General features: G+C 44.7%; 1 protein-coding gene across 1 annotated transcript in view; it reads left to right on the top strand.

Moving 5' to 3' along the window:
* LOC136157659 (cationic amino acid transporter 3-like) overlaps positions 1–16,808 on the top strand; it is a 72,827-nt gene that overhangs the window by 18,138 nt on the left and 37,881 nt on the right. Inside the window, 2 exon segments of the mRNA XM_065919475.1 lie at positions 11,605–11,846; positions 12,122–12,259. Coding sequence (XP_065775547.1) covers positions 11,605–11,846; positions 12,122–12,259 — 380 coding nt within the window.

Here is a 16,808-nt window from a genome sequence, read left to right as displayed (position 1 = left end):
CTTTAGCCAGACTCATCAAGAAAAAAAGAAGAATCAAATCAATAAAATTCGAAATGAAAAAGGAGAGGTTACTACAGACAATGCAGAAATACAAAGGATTATAAGAGACTATTATGAACAACTATATGGCAATACATGAGCCGTGAACTTGCAGATATTCAAGCTGGTTTTATGAAAGGCAGAGCAATCAGAGATCAAATTGCCAACATTTGCTGGTTCATCAAAAAAGCAAGAGAGTTCTAGAGAAACAACTATTTCTGCTTTATTGACTATCCCAAAGCCTTTGACTGTGTGGATCACAATAAACTGTGGAAAATTCTGAAAGAGATGGGAATACCAGACCACCTGACCTGCCTCCTGAGAAATCTATATGCAGGTCAGGAAGCAACAGTAGAACTGGACATGGAACAACAGACTGGTTCCAAATAGGAAAAGTAGTATGTCAAGGCTGTATATTGTCACCCTGCTTATTTAAGTTAAATGCAGAGGACATCATGAGAAATTCTGGGCTGGAGGAAGCACAGACTGGAATCAAGATTTCCCGGAGAAAGATCAGTAACCACAGATATACAGATGACACCACCCTTATGGTAGAAAGTGAAGAACTAAAGAGCCTCTTGAGGAAAGTGAAAGAAGAGAGTGAAAAAGTTGGCTTAAAGCTCAACATTCAGAAAACTAAGATCACGGCATCCAAACCCATCACTTCATGGGAAATAGATGGGGAGACAGCGGAAACAGTGTCAGACTTTGTTTTTTTGGGCTCCAAAATCACTGCAGATGGTGATTGCAGCCATGAAATTAAAAGACCCTTGCTCCTTGGAAGGAAAGTTATGACCAACCTAGATAGCATATTAAAAAGCAGAGACATTACTTTGCCAACAAAGGTCGTCTAGTCAAGGCTATGGGTTTTCCAGTGGTCATGTATGGATGTGAGAGTTAGACTGCAAAGAAAGTTGAGCGCTGAAGAATTGATGCTTTTGAACTGTGGTGTTGGAGAAGATGCTTGAGAGTTCCTTGGACAGCAAGGAGATCCAACCAGTCCATCCTAAAGGAAATCAGTCCTGAATATTCATTGGAAGGACTGATATTGAAGCTGAAGCTCAAATAATTTGTCCACCTGATGTGAAGAGCTGACTCATTTGAAAAGACCCTGATGCTGGGAGGGATTGTGGGCAGGAGGAGAAGGGGACAACAGAGGATGAGATGGTTGGATGGCATCACTGATTCGATGGACAGGAGTTTGGGTGGACTCTGGGAGTTGGGGTTGGACAGGGAGGCCTGCCATGCTGCGGTTCAAGGGGTCGCAAAGAGTTGGAAACAACTGAGGGTCTGAATTGAATTGTGACCCCATCCACACAGTCACATCAGGACAGGCGGGTGCAGGCCCCCTCCTCATCACAGGGTTAGGCGGAGATGTTGCCAATGTAGCCAGTCCTTCCGGCCCGGGCCTCTGAGCCTGGCCACATCGAGTTCTGAGCCTGAGTCACTACAGTATCCAAGCCCATCCTTTCCCGTGTCCACGGGAATCCCTTCCTCTGTCTTGACTTCCAGAGTTAACCCCCTCATCCAGAGACCTCTGAAAAGTCTCCTTATGTTTTCTACAACTCAGAGGATGGGAAGGACTGGAATGCAGTTGCTTGTTGTTCATTTACAGAAGAGAAGATGCAAAAAGAAGAAAAAGATACCTTACTATTCCAAGATTATTCTGGGACACGTCAAATCACCACCATACAGGTGTATATTCAGTGTCTCTATTTTGACATTGTTTGTGTCAACTGGACAATTTTGAGGAAAATCAGCATCCAGGGCTCTTTTTCCTTTAATGCATATCATGTTTTAAACCGTTTCTACTGCGTGTTGCTGAGCCTTCTGACCCCAGCAGGACCCTCCTGGCCATGACAGGAGGCCTGGCATGACCTGAGAGGTTGATGAAGTCAATGGGGAAAGTCACAATCTTGCATACACTGTGAAGCTGTGATGATAAAGGAAGTGAAGAAGAGCCTGCCAGGGTCAGTTGACTTCTCTCAGGACAGAGTACTGTGTCCAGTGCCCTGAAATGGACACACACTGCCCAGCACTGAACTGACCTCAGGAATACTTGCTGAATTAACAAACGCCTCCATACTGCAGACCATGTCTCTCAAATCTGTCTTTTGGAGAAATGGGAGACGTGAAAAAGAAATTCCATGAGGTGGACCCACCTCAAGTCCACTAGGTTCGCCTGTGGCCTCCACGTGCCCCCACTGCCACTCAGCTCCCCTGCAAGGGGATTTTATGAATATGGTTCCTATTTCCCCCTTATTTACATCCCACCGCCTAAATCCCATCAAATGCTGACTTATTTCTGGAATAAGGGAGGTTTTATTAAGGACTATCAGGGGACTTGCCTGATAGCTCAGGTAGTAAAGAATCTGCCTGCAACACAGGAGACACAAGAGAAGGAGGCTCGATTGCTGGGTCAGGAAGATTCCCTGGAGGAGGGCATGGCAACCTGCTACAGTGTTCTTGCCTGGAGAATCCCATGGACAGAGGAACCTGGCAGGTGGCAGTCCATGGGTCACAACGAGTCGGACACGAGTGAGCGACTGAGCACAAGCTATAATCATTTCTGAAAAGTTCTTAAAAAGTAGCTTACTGTCTCTCTGTCTTAAGAGACGCTTGACGTCCAGTGTGTGTTTACAATCAGAGCATCTCTCAGACGAGCCTGTTTCAGGGGCTCAGTAGCCATGTGTGACTGGAGCTACCTTAATAGACAGTGAAATCAAGACCCTTTCACCAGCTGAGTGAAGAATCTGATGATGACCATGGTCTTTGTGTAACCAGCATCACATATCTCAGGACCAGGACTGTGAGTGTTACTGTTTGAGCCTTCGTTACCTAGTCCTGGGGATGGCACACAGTAGGTTCTGTGTTTAAATGTGTGGGACAGCTTCCGAGGAGGAGTCATCAGCCCACACGTTCAGTCATATGCACAACTAAATCATGCATGTGTTCAGCAGACATAGCCGTCTTATCTGCCTGCCTTCTCCTCTCAAACCCATGTACCTGAACTGTGGACAAGTCCGCTGGCCACAGTGCATCAACTCCCTGCAGAAGGAGCCCAGTGGGGACGATTGATTGTACCCTCTTCTGCTCTCTGGGCTTCAGAAGGATGAACTCAGGGCTATTTTCCAGCTGAGGGAACTGGTACCCAAGATCCAAGTGAGAGGGTAACAGGCAGGAAGGCCAGGCATCTCCAAATGGAGGAAATAGGCTGCAAGTGTCAGACATTTTTATCTGTTAAGTGGCAGGAGGTAACAAACTAGTGATATTTTCCCTTCTCTATACAAATGTAAAAGGAGGTTTCTCTTATTTATTTATTTTTTCATTTATTTTTATTAGTTGAAGGCTAATTACTTTACAATATTGTAGTGGTTTTTGCCATACATTGACATGAATCAGCCATGGATTTACATGTATTCCCCATCCCGATCCCCCTTCTCACCTCCCTCTCTACCCGATCCCTCTGGATCTTCCCAGTGCACCAGGTTCGAGCACTTGTCTCATGCGTCCAACCTGGGCTGGTGATCTCTTTCATCCTAGATAATATACATGTTTCGATGCTGTTCTCTTGAAACATCCCACCCTCGCCTTCTCCCACAGAGTCCAAAAGTCTGTTCTGTACTTCTGTGTCTCTTTTTCTGTTTTGCATATAGGGTTATCATTACCATCTTTCTAAATTCCATCTATATGTGTTAGTACACTGTAATGGTCTTTATCTTTCTGGCATACTTCACTCTGTATAATGGGCTCCAGTTTCATCCACCTCATTAGAACTGAGTCAAATGAATTCCTTTTAATGGCTGAGTAATATTCCATGGTGTATATGTACCACAGCTTCCTTATCCATTCATCTGCTGATGGACATCTCGGTTGCTTCCATGTCCTGGCTTTTATAAACACTGCTGCGATGAACATTGTGGTGCACATGATCTGGTTTCCTTGGTGTGTATGCCCAGGAGTGGGATTGCTGGGTCATATGGCAGTTCTATTTCCAGTTTTTTAAGAAATCTCCACACTGTTCTCCATAGTGGCTGTACTAGTTTGCATTCTCACCAACAGTGTAAGAGGGTTCCCTTTTCTCCACACCCTCTCCAGCATTTATTGCCTGTAGACTTTTGGAAAGCAGCCATCCTGACTGGAGTGTAATGGTACCTCATTGTGGTTTTGATTTGCATTTCTCTGATAATGAGTGATGTTGAGCATCTTTTCATGTGCTTGTTAGCCATCTGTATGTCTTCTTTGGAGAAATCTCTGTTTAGTTATTTTGCCCATTTTTTGATTGGGTCATTTATTTTTCTGGAATTGAGCTGCAGGAGTTGCTTGTATATTTTTGAGATTAATCCTTTGTCTGTTGCTTCGTCTGCTATTATTTTCTCCCAATCTGAGGGCTGTCTTTTCACATTGCTTATAGTGTCCTTTGTTGTGCAAAAGCTTTTAAGTTTCATTAGGTCCCATTTATTTTAATTTTGCTTTTATTTCCAATATTCTGGGAGGTGGGTCATAGAGGATCCTGCTGTGATTTATGTCGAAGAGTGTTTTGCCTATGTTCTCCTGTAGGAGTTTTATAGTTTCTGGTCTTACATTTAGATCTTTAATCCATTTTGAGTTTATTTTTGTGTATGGTGTTAGAAAGTGTTCTAGTTTCATTCTTTTACAAGTGGTTGACCAGTTTTCCCAGCACCACTTGTTAAAGAGGTTGTCTTTTTTCCATTGTATATCCTTGCCTCCTTTGTCAAAGATAAGGTGTCCATAGGTTCGTGGATTAATCTCTGGGCTTTCTATTCTGTTCCATTGATCTATATTTCTGTCTTTGTGCCAGTACCATACTGTCTTGATGACTGTGGCTTTGTAGTATAGTCTGAGTCAGGCAGTTGATTCCTCCAATTCCATTGTCTTTCTCAAGATTACTTTGGCTATTTGAGGTTTTTTGTATTTCCATACAAATTGTGAAAATATTTGTTCTAGTTCTGTGAAAAATACCATTGATAGCTTGATAGGGATTGCATTGAATCTATAGATTGCTTTGGGTAGTATAGCCATTTTGACAGTATTGATTCTTCCAAACCATGAATATAGTATATTTCTCCATCTGTTTGTGTCCTCTTTGATTTCTTTCATCAACGTTTTATAGTTTTCTGTGTATAGGTCTTTTGTTTCTTTAGGTAGATATACTCCTAAGTATTTTATTCTTTTGAGGTTTCTCTTAAAGTACTGTGTTGCCATGACACCTGATTTCACTTGAAGCTAACTATTCTCAAACCTTGAGTTAACCAAAACATTTTTCGTATGGAAATCTTTGTCTTCAGCTATGTTAATGTGCTATGCATTTTTCCCCAGACTCTGTCTTCAAGTGGGTTCCACCAAATGGCTCAGAACCTACTTGACAAACCAGTATGTTATACTCAGATAGTGTTCCCCAGTCTATGTAAATGAAACTATTTGTATGGTAATCTGCCCTTCTACAAGATTCAAGTCAGTCGTTTTATGGCCTGGGATGAATCATCTGGTGCCAGGATTATCACAAAATACAACTTATGGATGAGAGGCCATTCTGAGTTTTAAGACATTCCTTTCTTTTAATTAACAGACTGCTAGGGACTCTATAACATCCAGCTGAAGACTAGCAGGTGGGTACTCTTTCTGCCCCCTTTTGATGCCTGTGTCAGCAGCTTTCTCTATCTCCTTTATACTTGAATAAAACTTTATTACACAAAAGCTCTGAGCGATCCAGCCTCATCTTTGGCCCCAGACTGAATTCGTCTCCTCTGGAGGCCAAGAATCCTGGCATCTTATCATTCAGCAACAACCTTTCACAGCTATCAACTGATGATTGCCATGATCAATTTAATGTATTCTAACGCTGTTGTTCAGCCACTAAGTCAAGTTCGACTCTGTGACCCATGGACTGCAGCATACAGTCTAATATTACTTCTCTGTTTTTCCTCATCAGAGTCCAGAAATCTTCTTTCCAGCAGTAATGGCCCATAACACATGTACAACTGGAGGTCCAATGAGAGGCTCAAGGACGGGGCTCCATGGGTGACTTAGAACAAATGACTAAGTCCTTCCAGAGTCATGTGGACACAAGGGAGACCTGAGGATTCTGACGAGGGAAACTCTGGCTTCAAAGGGGGCGTTTTCCAGATTAAACAGACCTGAGACCATAAATAGAATGGGCTGTGGAACTTAAGCTCAGGGGAAAGCCCAGCCTCCAGATCACATGCGATGATCAGTGAGAACACACTTTGGATCAGTTTGGAAAAGTGAGACCATGAAGGAAAATGCCCAGCAGGAAACAGTGAAGGGAGCCCTGGTGCACTGTGAGTGTCCCTCCCCATTATGACTTTCACTCTAAACTTGGGATCTCCCACAGGGAACACAGAGAACTCTGCCTGCCCTCTGCTCAGCTGCCCTTGTGGACCTTCTCAATAATTGCCAGGAGTCGTCACTAGTCCCCAGGCGTGGGTGAGGGTGATGAGCACTGGGGATAAGATCTGTTCCTCCCTGGAGACGCCCCAGACTCTCCATGCAGACAGTGTCACCTCCACTCCAGATGACATGATAATGGCTCCTCTGTGGGGAGATCGGGCCCAGGGACCCTGTCCCTATAACTGGGGCCCGTCCTGACTGACACTTTCCTGCACAGCGTGTGGAGCCAAGTGCAGGCAGGTGAGTGCGCCCTTGTGTTCAGTCTCAGGGCAGGAAACGGGAGAGCAGGCTCTCGAGGAGGAGAGGCACTCAGAGCTGTGCTGTCAGCACCTTGGGCAGGACAGGTACTCCCTGGCCTCGTCCTGAGCTGCCCCGTCCGCGCCCTGGAAGGACGGGTGGACAGTGCGAATGTGCTGGGTTGTGTATCTGAGTGGGAGCAGAGCCGTGAATGCACTGTAAATCTCCCTCTGAGATTTCTTCCCCATCAGCGTCCTCCGATTTAGTAAGAAGCCCTTCAAAGTCAGTCTTGAATTTCTGGGACAGTGTTTTGGTCTCCAGCATTTCTTCCTCGTTCTTCCTTAGAATTCCCCTTTCCTGCTTTTGTTGCCCAGCTGTTCCTGCAGTGTCTGCTTTATCCACTAGAGCCCTCAGCACAGTGATTATAGCTGACTCATGTTCCAGGTCTGACCATCCCAGCATTCCTTCCATGTCTGCATCTGATGCTCACTCTGTGTCTTCAAACTGTTTGGGTTTTAGGGGTATTTGGTTTGTTTTTGCCTTTCAATGTGCCTTGTTATGTGGATGCATTGTAGTGGGTAAAAAGAGCGTCTGTTAAACCTTTAGTGATGTGAATGGAGTGGTTGCCATTTCACTCTCCAAGGGATCTTTGAAACCTGGTGATAGAATCCAGGTCTCCTGCATTGCAGGCAGACCCTTTACCATCTGAGCCACCAGGAATCCCGTGTATAACTCCTATCACCATTTATTCCCAAAATTTCATCATCCCTACAGACCCTTGCTACTCATTAAACAACAACCCCTCTTGCCCTCAGTCAGTGGTAACCTCTATTCTACTTTCTGGTTCAATGAATTTGCCTACTCCAGTAACTTTGATAAGTGGAATCATATACTGTTTTTCCATCTGTGCCTGGCTTGCTTCATTCAGCATGTTTTCAAGGTCTGTTTGTGTTGTAGCATATGTCAGATATGCTGCATATTTCCTTTTCACAGATGAATACTATTCCTGCCAATATAGGATGACACTTTGCCTATCCACTCATCCACTGATGGACCTGTGGGCTGCTTCGCCTTGCTGGTTACTGGGAACAATGCTGCTGTGAATGATGGTGTGCACATATGCCATCTGTGTTTAGAAATACTGTTTTATTGTAAACACAGCTATGCTCACCTGTTAATATATTGTCCGTGGCTGCCTTCCCAGCTGCATAAACACATGGAGTTGCTCAGTTGCATCTGGACCTACAAAACCTAAAATACCACTATCTGTCCCTTAACAGAAAAAGTTTGCTGATCTTTGGTCTCTATAATGGGAGGTCACTCAGAGACAATGGCATTAAACTATAGTGGAATTTTTCTCTTTGAAATAAGGAATGATCTCTGAGATTACCGAATGATGGGATTTACTAGCAAAAAGGACACTTGTCAGTAGATCTTTAAAAACTCCACAAAAACAAACCAAACTTCTATTGGTCTAAACTCGAAACAATTGCTATGGTTACTGTATGATTTCATAATATACTATTGCCTTTGTTTACCTTTGGCCAATTCCCTTGTCTCTCTCTTGACACTTGACTGATCCCTGAACCCTCCCCAACATGCATGGGCAACGTTTTGCTAAGATGGATCACACCGCAGAGGCCTGTGGGAGCATGTCCACCCTTATTATGGGGTGGAGCCCCCCTCCCTTTTTGACCCCTGGGAAGCCTTCCTTCTCTTGTACAGACAGGGAAGTCTTCCTTGACCTCAGGCGTGGGCACAGTATCTCTTTACCCCAGTAGGACTCAGCTTCTGCCACTAGCTTCGTCCTTTGAGGGTGTGCAGGAGAATAAACCTTCAGTTTTACTCCACTTGACGAACACCAGCTCTCCAGCCCGGGGGCCCCTCTATCTCCTTCCTCGGGGAGAGGGGAGATTCCACCTCCTACAATGAGGTCTCAGTCAGTCGCTGAGTGTGCCTCTGGTCTGTGAACCTCCTGTGTTTCCATGTTTCTCTCCCCCTTGAAGGGGACAGCACAGCGAGAGTGGGCTGGAGCTGGGGATTTCCCTTCCCAGGTGAGTCAGGCTCTGTGTGAACCCCAGCCTGTTAAGCTCCAGTTAACTGCCTTCCCAGGAGAGCGGATTCAGGTAAGAAGAACCCAGTGCTACTGTGTGTGGTTATTCTGATGAAATATGAGTTTCAAGTGTGAATAAGTGACTCTTGCAACTGTGTTGGGCGGTCTTAAAACTCACCCAATTGTGCATTTTCCATTTGCTTTTTAATACATGCTTACAAGACGCAGGAACATCTCTAAGGGGGGGAGTGTATCTGCTACTCTGTCTCCAGTCACATTGTCATACACTTAGTACAGAGTTTGTAACATCTATTATGCATCACACCGTGTTGCTGAACAAGTGATGTGGTTCTTTACTTCATGGACCTGACATGCTGGTGGAGAATAAGGAAGTGCCAAAATAATAGAAATAAATATAATCGGAGTGAAAAGTGTAACCGGTATCATGCATGTGTGCTCCAGGTTGAGCCCCTCCTGTGGATCATGACCGTGTCTCCCTTCTCAGAAGAGCAGAAAGCAGGAATTCTTTCCCAGTGTTGGTTCTGTGAGAAGACTGCATATGTCGACACCCACACAGCCCCCTATCCGCTGCAGGCCACTCTGATGTCCTCTCCATGTCTTTTCACAAAGATGCCCTGAGAAACGCAGGGGAGGCGGCTGTGAAAGCCATCTCTCTGTTCCAGGTGGTGGCTGGGGCTCTGGGCAATGCCATCCTTTTCTCCCGCAGCATCTCTCCAGTCTTGCCTGGCCACAGGCAGAAACCTACAGACACGATCCTCACCCACGTGGCCCTGTCCAATCTTCTGTTTCTTCTGTCCTCTGGAATTCCCCATATAATTACAGATCTTCTTTTGAGAAACCCCCTCTCCAGCCTTGGGTGTAAATTACTATATTACATCCAGAGGGTGGCTCTCAGCACCGCCCTCTGCTCCACCTGCATCCTGAGCACCTATCAGGCCTTCACTCTCACCCCTAGGAGAGCGGAGTGGATGATGCTCAGAGGAAGGGTCCCCAGGGTCATTGGTCCTTCCTGCTGCACCTGCTGGATGCTCAACCTCTTAACATACATCTCTGTTCTTCTGAAAATCACTGGTCCTCAGGATATACACAACTATTCTGGTAGTCGGAGCAAGTGGTTCTGTTCCCCCTCAGCTCCTCATGCAGGCTTTTTCTACCTGTGGTCCGTCTCTGATACCATGTTTCTTATCCTCATGGTCTGGTCCAGTGGCTCCATGGTGCTTCTCCTGCTCAGACACCACCAGAGGGTTCAGTATATTCACACCCGCACTGGACACCACAGATGCCCCCCGGAGACCAGAGCCGCCTGCACCGTCCTGATGCTGGTGGTCACCTTTGTTGTCGTTTACATACTGAATTTCACTTTTTGTTTTTATATCACTGTTGTTTTAGAGTTTCGTCTGTGGTTGATACAGACTTCTGATGTCTTGGCCTCATGTTTTCCCACTGTTTCCCCTTTTCTGCTGCTCCTGAGGGATCCTAGAATGCCTAGGATCTGCTCTGGAGTCAATAGAAATAATGCTTAATGTGATAAATATCTAGTAGATGCCATCAATAATAACTAATTCTCATCTTTAAGTATTGAGTGGCTAATTTTTTTAAAGTATAATAATTGTGACATTACATCACTTCAGTACTTACAACATTATGTTGAATATTTGTATATGTTACAGATGATGAGTTCAATAATTCTAGTTAACAATACCCACCTCCAAGCTGTACTGTACTGAGGGAAATTTTTTTTTTTTGACGGAAATTTTTTATTGTGAAAACTTTGAAGATTGATTCTCTTACCACTTCTCGTCGTGTGAAGTATATGTAATTCTTGAACCACTTGTACATTGTATATCGGTGACTTACTCATTTTATAACTAGAAGTTGCTGCTGCTGAAGTCAGCACTGTGCTGCGCTGAGTCGCTCAGTCGTGTCCAACTCTGCAACCTCATGGCTGCAGCTCACCAGGCTCCTCTGTCCACCAGGATTCCCAGGCAAGAATACTGGAGTGGGTTTCATTTCCTCCTCCAGCGCTGGAGTATTACATAGCCATAAAAAAGAGTGAAATAATGCCATTTGCAGCACAATGCTAATGCAGCACTCTGCTAATTGAGATAAACTGCACAGAGAAAGAAAAGTACTGTGTGGCAGCTTCTGTCCGTGGAATCTGAAAAAGCCAAACTCATGGAACAGAGAGTTTATAGTGGTTTCCAGGGGCCGGGAGGTCAGGGCAGTGAGGAGTTGTTGGTCAACGGGCATGGAGCTACAGTTATAAAATGAATAAGTTCTGAGGGTCTGATGCACCGCTTGGGGTCGGGACCTAACAGTCCTGCACTATACACTCACCGTATGACAGAAAGTCAGTGAGAGAGTACATCTTCCCTGTTATCACCACCAGCTGGGAGAAACGGTAGTTCTGTGAGGGGATGGAGTTGTCAACCTTCCTGTGGTAATAACTTCACAGTATATTCCCGTATCCTAGTGCCATGCTGCACGCCTCACACGCACATATTTTCCGTGTCAGTGACATCTCAGTAAAGCTTCCTGAACCAGTCAAGTCGCTGGGCTTCCCCGGTTTCCCGGTGGTTGGTTAGGATTTCGCCTTCCATCGCAGGGGGCGCGGGTTCCAGCCCCAGTCGGGGAGCTAAGACCCCACAGGCCTCCCGGACAAAAGTGAAACACGTAAGACGGAAGCAATACTGTTAGAAATTCAGAAAGGGCTTAGAAATGGTCCACACGGGGCGGAGGGGGATCCCTTTAGAAAGAAAGAAAGGCTCTGAGGCGTTCTCAGGCTTCCTGCTGGGGGCGCACGCCGCGTCTGCCGGTCCCAGCCCCGTCACGGCGCCTGGCAGGCGTCTCCACGCTCCGGGACCACGGGCCCTGCGATCGGTCAGCGAGTCCTCCGCGGGGAGACGTCCTGAGACCGGGCCCGCGTGCGGCCGCCGTCCCGGCGCACCTCCTCCGCTCCCGCCCCAGCGCCCTCCCGAGTCAAAGCGTCCGCCTGGCCTCCTTTCCGCCTTCAGCGGCTACTGGCAGGCGTCTGTTGGAGCAAGAGATCTCCCTTCACCCATGCGTGCGAGCCGTCACTCGTTCTTTCCCTCGTTCATTTCCACTCACGCCAGATAGACTCCTAAAGCAGCGGGGCCCCAGCAGCCTCCGAAAGCCTGAGGAGAGACCGGACGCTGAAGGGCTCTTTGCTTGTTTTCATGTGGAGGATATCCGCTTTACAATATTGTGGCGGCTTCTGCCATGCATCGACGTGAAGGGCCACAGGCATACACGTGTCCCTCCCTCCCGCCCCCCACCCCTCAGGGAGCACTGGGCTGAGCTCCTCGCTTGTTCCCTCAGACGCCCCCTGGCTCTCTGTGTGACATCCCTCAGTGTATATGTTTCAGTGCTACTCCCTCAAGCCATCCCACGCTCTCCTTGCCCCGCTGTGGCCACAAGTCTGTTCTCTGCATCTGCATCGCTATTCCTGCCCTCCAAGTAGGTTCATCAGTACCACCTTTGTAGGTTCCATATATACGCGAGAATATATTATCCTTGTCTCTTTCTGGCTCTCTTCACTCTGTGACAGGCTGTAGGTTCATTCACTTCAGTAGGAGTGACTCATGTCCTCCTTTCATCGCTGAGTAATATTCCATCACACACACACAGACACACACCCACAGACACCACAACTTCTTTATCCATTCACCTCTCGATGGACACACAGGGCGCTTAAAGCTCCCTCTGAGTCCAGAGCAGGAGAGGAGACACGTGTTGAGTAGTGGCTGAAGTGTTCAGAATCCTGGTTGTCAATCAGTTTTCAGCCACGGCTTGTTCTGTGTCATCTGGGGTGGATAACCACAGCCCACACAGCCTCCTGGGGGCGTAGCCAGCACCCAACAAACATCGGTAGGACTGGGTTGAGTTAAACAAGCTGGCAGTGGGTTTCATCGCCAAGTCATGTAACAGAGTCACCTTGCTTGCTTAAAAAAGCAAGCACATTTCTAACTCAATCGACATAAAAAGGTTATGATGATCAGCAACTTGTTACTGGGCTTCCCTGGTGGCTCAGTGGTAAAGAACTGCCTACCAATGCAGGAGACTCAGGTTCAATCCCTGGGTCGAGAAAATCCCCTGGAGAAGGAAATGGCAACCCGCTCACATATTCTTGCCTGGGAAATCCCATGGGCAGAGGAGCTTGACGGGTTACAGTCCATGGGGTCGCAAAAGAGTCGAACACAACTGACCAACTGAACAACAGAAACATGAGTTAGTCATGATTCCTCCAATTAAAAACTGAACTCTAGGGCTGATCCTACCCTTCCCCTCTTCTGTGCTTATGAATGTTCCACCAACAGTCAGAATCCTGGACCATATCCACCTCAGTCTATGTATTATCTGCTCAAAGGTGGCTTAGATGCTTATTAACTCAATGCCTAACCATCCTGCCTATCTTTTTTGTCTATATTGTTGGCTTGGCCTAAAAGTTCATTCAGGTTTTTCCATACATCTTTCGGAATAACCCAAACGGACTTCTTAGCCAGCCCAAGACATAACTGAAGAGAAAAAATGAATGCCTTCATATAAGGAGATTAGCTACTGTGAATAGGAAGATTCTGTTCCAATTATACCCATGTTTCTGTATATTAAGTTTCACCTACTCAGGGTCTAAGTGAGTTTCCTCAAGAAAATTCTTGTTTGGGGAAGAAGTGGAATCACAGAAGTAAAGTGAGCAAGCTATTTGTGACTTTGCAGTAAAAATGAAGAAGATGCCTATAGTGTGGGGTTTGGGGTACTTGACCTGAAAAGTGACAGTGGACAGGACTTTGGGTGTTGACAGTTCCTCATCCTAAATGGTGACTTGAGAAGACTCTGAGTCAGCCCTAAATGATATGAAGACATGAACACATACCCAGGAAGAAACATAAGGGAGCAAAAAAGAACAACTTCTCACTGGAAAGCCTGTTGGAATCCCATGGGGATGTGTGGTTGGCTCATGGACGGGGGCATTTTGGATCGTCACATAGGGTTGGTGTTGGGCAGTAGGAGCACTATTTACAAGGAGGTGCTTGAGACAAATCTCTTTAAATATACATATACATTTTAAATTATGAAAGTAGAATAACACATTTACAGGAGATCTGGAAAATACAGAAGAAGGTTACATATAGTTCCACTATATATTACAATTACTTTTAAGTGGATAAATTAAGATTTTTTATTTGGAGTTTCAATATCAAATATTAATAGAATGAATATACAGAGAAGTAGAAAGAGTAGATCCGAAGAGCACTTTGAATCAATTCAACATAATTAAAATTTACATAATTTTCACACAGCAACAGGGTGCAAATTCGATTCAAGTTTCCATAGACTGTACACCAGGAGGCACTGGAATATATCCTGGCACATAAAACAAGGTGCAAAATTATCATGGTCTAAAGGTATTGACGTCATACAGAGTCTGTTCTCTTACCACTGTGGAGTTATGTTAGAAATCAAGATCAAAAGATATTTGAAAGACAAGGGTGCCCACCTCCACTACTATTCAACATAGTTTTGGAAGTTTTGGCTACAGCAATCAGAGCAGAAAAAGACGTAAGAGGAATTCAGATAGGAAAAGAAGTGAAATTTTCATTGTTTGCAGATGACATGATCCTCTACACAGAATACCCTAAAGACTCTACCAAAAAATTACTAGAGCTAATCAACGATTATAGTAAAGTTGCAGGATATAAAATTGACACACAGAAATCCCTTGCATTTCTATACGCTAACAATGAGAAAACAGAAAGAGAAATTAAGGAAACAATACCATTCACCACTGCAACAAAAAGAATAAAATACTTAGGAGTATATCTACCTAAAGAAACAAAAGACCTATATATAGAAAACTATAAAACTTTGATGAAAGAAATCAAAGAGAACAGAAACAGATGGAGAAATATACTGTGTTCATGGATTGGAAGAATCAATATTGTCAAAATGGCTATACTACCCAAAGCAATCTATAGATTCAATGCAATCCCTATCAAGCTACCAATGATTTTTCACAGAACTAGAACAAATAATTTCACAATTTGTATGGAAATGCAAAACACCTCGAATAGCCAAAGTAATCTTCAGAAAGAAGAATGGAACTGGAGGAATCAACCTGCCTGACTTCAGACTATACTACAAACCAACAGTCATCAAGACAGTATGGTACTGGCACAAAGACAGAAATATAGATCAATGGAACGGAATAGAAAGCCCAGAGATAGATCCACAAACCTTTAGACACCTTATCTTCGACGAAGGAGGCAAGGATATACAATGGAAAAAAGACAACCTCTTTAACAAGTGGTGCTGGGAAAATTGGTCAACCACTTGTAAAAGAATGAAACTAGAACACTTTCTAACACCATACACAAAAATTAACTCAAAATGGATTAAAGATCTAAATGTAAGATCAGAAACTATAAAACTCCTAGAGGAGAACATAGGCAAAACACTCTCCGACATAAATCACAGCAGGATCCTCTATGACCCACCTCCAGAATATTGGAAATAAAAGCAAAAATAAACAAATGGGACCTAATGAAACTTAAAAGCTTTTGCACAAGAAAGGACACTATAAGCAATGTGAAAAGACAGCCCTCAGATTGGGAGAAAATAATAGCAGATGAAGCAACAGACAAAGGATTAATCTCAAAAATATACAAGCAACACCTGCAGCTCAATTCCAGAAAAATAAATGACCCAATCAAAAACTGGGCCAAAGAACTAAACAGATATTTCTCCAAAGAAGACATACAGATGGCTAACAAACACATGAAAAGATGCTCAACATCACTCATTATCAGAGAAATGCAAATCAAAACCACAATGAGGTACCATCACACGCCAGTCAGGATGGCTGCTTTCCAAAAGTCTACAAGCAATAAATGCTGGAGAGGGTGTGGAGAAAAGGGAACTCTCTTACACTGTTGGTGGGAATGCAAACTAGTACAGCCACTATGGAAAACAGTGTGGAGATTTCTTAAAAAACCGGAAATAGAACTACCATATGACCCAGCAATCCCACTTCTGGGCATACACACCGAGGAAACCAGATCTGAAAGAGACACGTGCACCCCAATGTTCACTGCAGCACTGTTTATAATAGCCAGGACATGGAAGCAACCTAGATGCCCATCAGCAGACGAATGGATAAGGAAGCTATGGTACACATACACCATGGAATATTACTCAGCCGTTAAAAAGAATTCATTTGAATCAGTTCTAATGAGATGGATGAAACTGGAGCCCATTATACAGAGTGATGCAAGCCAGAAAGATAAAGAACATTACAGTATACTAACACATATATACGGAATTTAGAAAGATGGTAACAATGGCCCTATATGCAGGGCAGAAGAAGAGACGCAGAAGTACAGAACAGACTTTTGAACTCTGTAGGAGAAGGTGAGGGTGGGATGTTTCGAAAGAACAGCATGTATATTATCTGTGGTGAAACAGATCACCAGTCCAGGTGGGAGGCATGAGTCACGTGCTCGGGCCTGGTGGGCTGGGAAGACCCAGAGGAATCGGGTGGAGAGGGAGGTGGGATGGGGGACAAGGATGGGGAATACGTGTAACTCTATGGCTGATTCATATCAATGTATGACAAAACCCACTGAAAAATAAAAAAAATAAAAATTAAAAAAAAAAACCCACAACAACAACAAAAAAACCCCAAAATGATGTAATGCTAATCCTGTGTAATCATGAGTAAGCATCTTGTACCTTGAAAACGTTCTGTGAAAGGGTATAAAACCGGTTGTCAAAAAGTAAAACACAGACTTGGCCCTATCAAGGCTGGTCTCACGTGTCTTCTCTCTCTCTCACCGATGCCGTTCATCCTGAGGGTACCCCCTGAATCCTGCCAAAGATGGACCCTGGTAGAGATCTTCGACTTGGCCATCAAAAGCCACGTGAGGCAGATTTTTATAAAGCATCAGCGAGTAGATGTTTTAGAGTTATGGGCTGTGTGGTCTCTGCCACACCTATTAAGGCCACCTTTGCA

Source organism: Muntiacus reevesi, chromosome 2, assembly GCF_963930625.1.
Source record: "Muntiacus reevesi chromosome 2, mMunRee1.1, whole genome shotgun sequence".
In the NCBI taxonomy this organism is placed as follows: Eukaryota; Metazoa; Chordata; class Mammalia; order Artiodactyla; family Cervidae; genus Muntiacus; species Muntiacus reevesi.
Note: the sequence above shows the minus strand (reverse complement) of the source record. Positions and strands in the feature narration are given on the sequence as shown.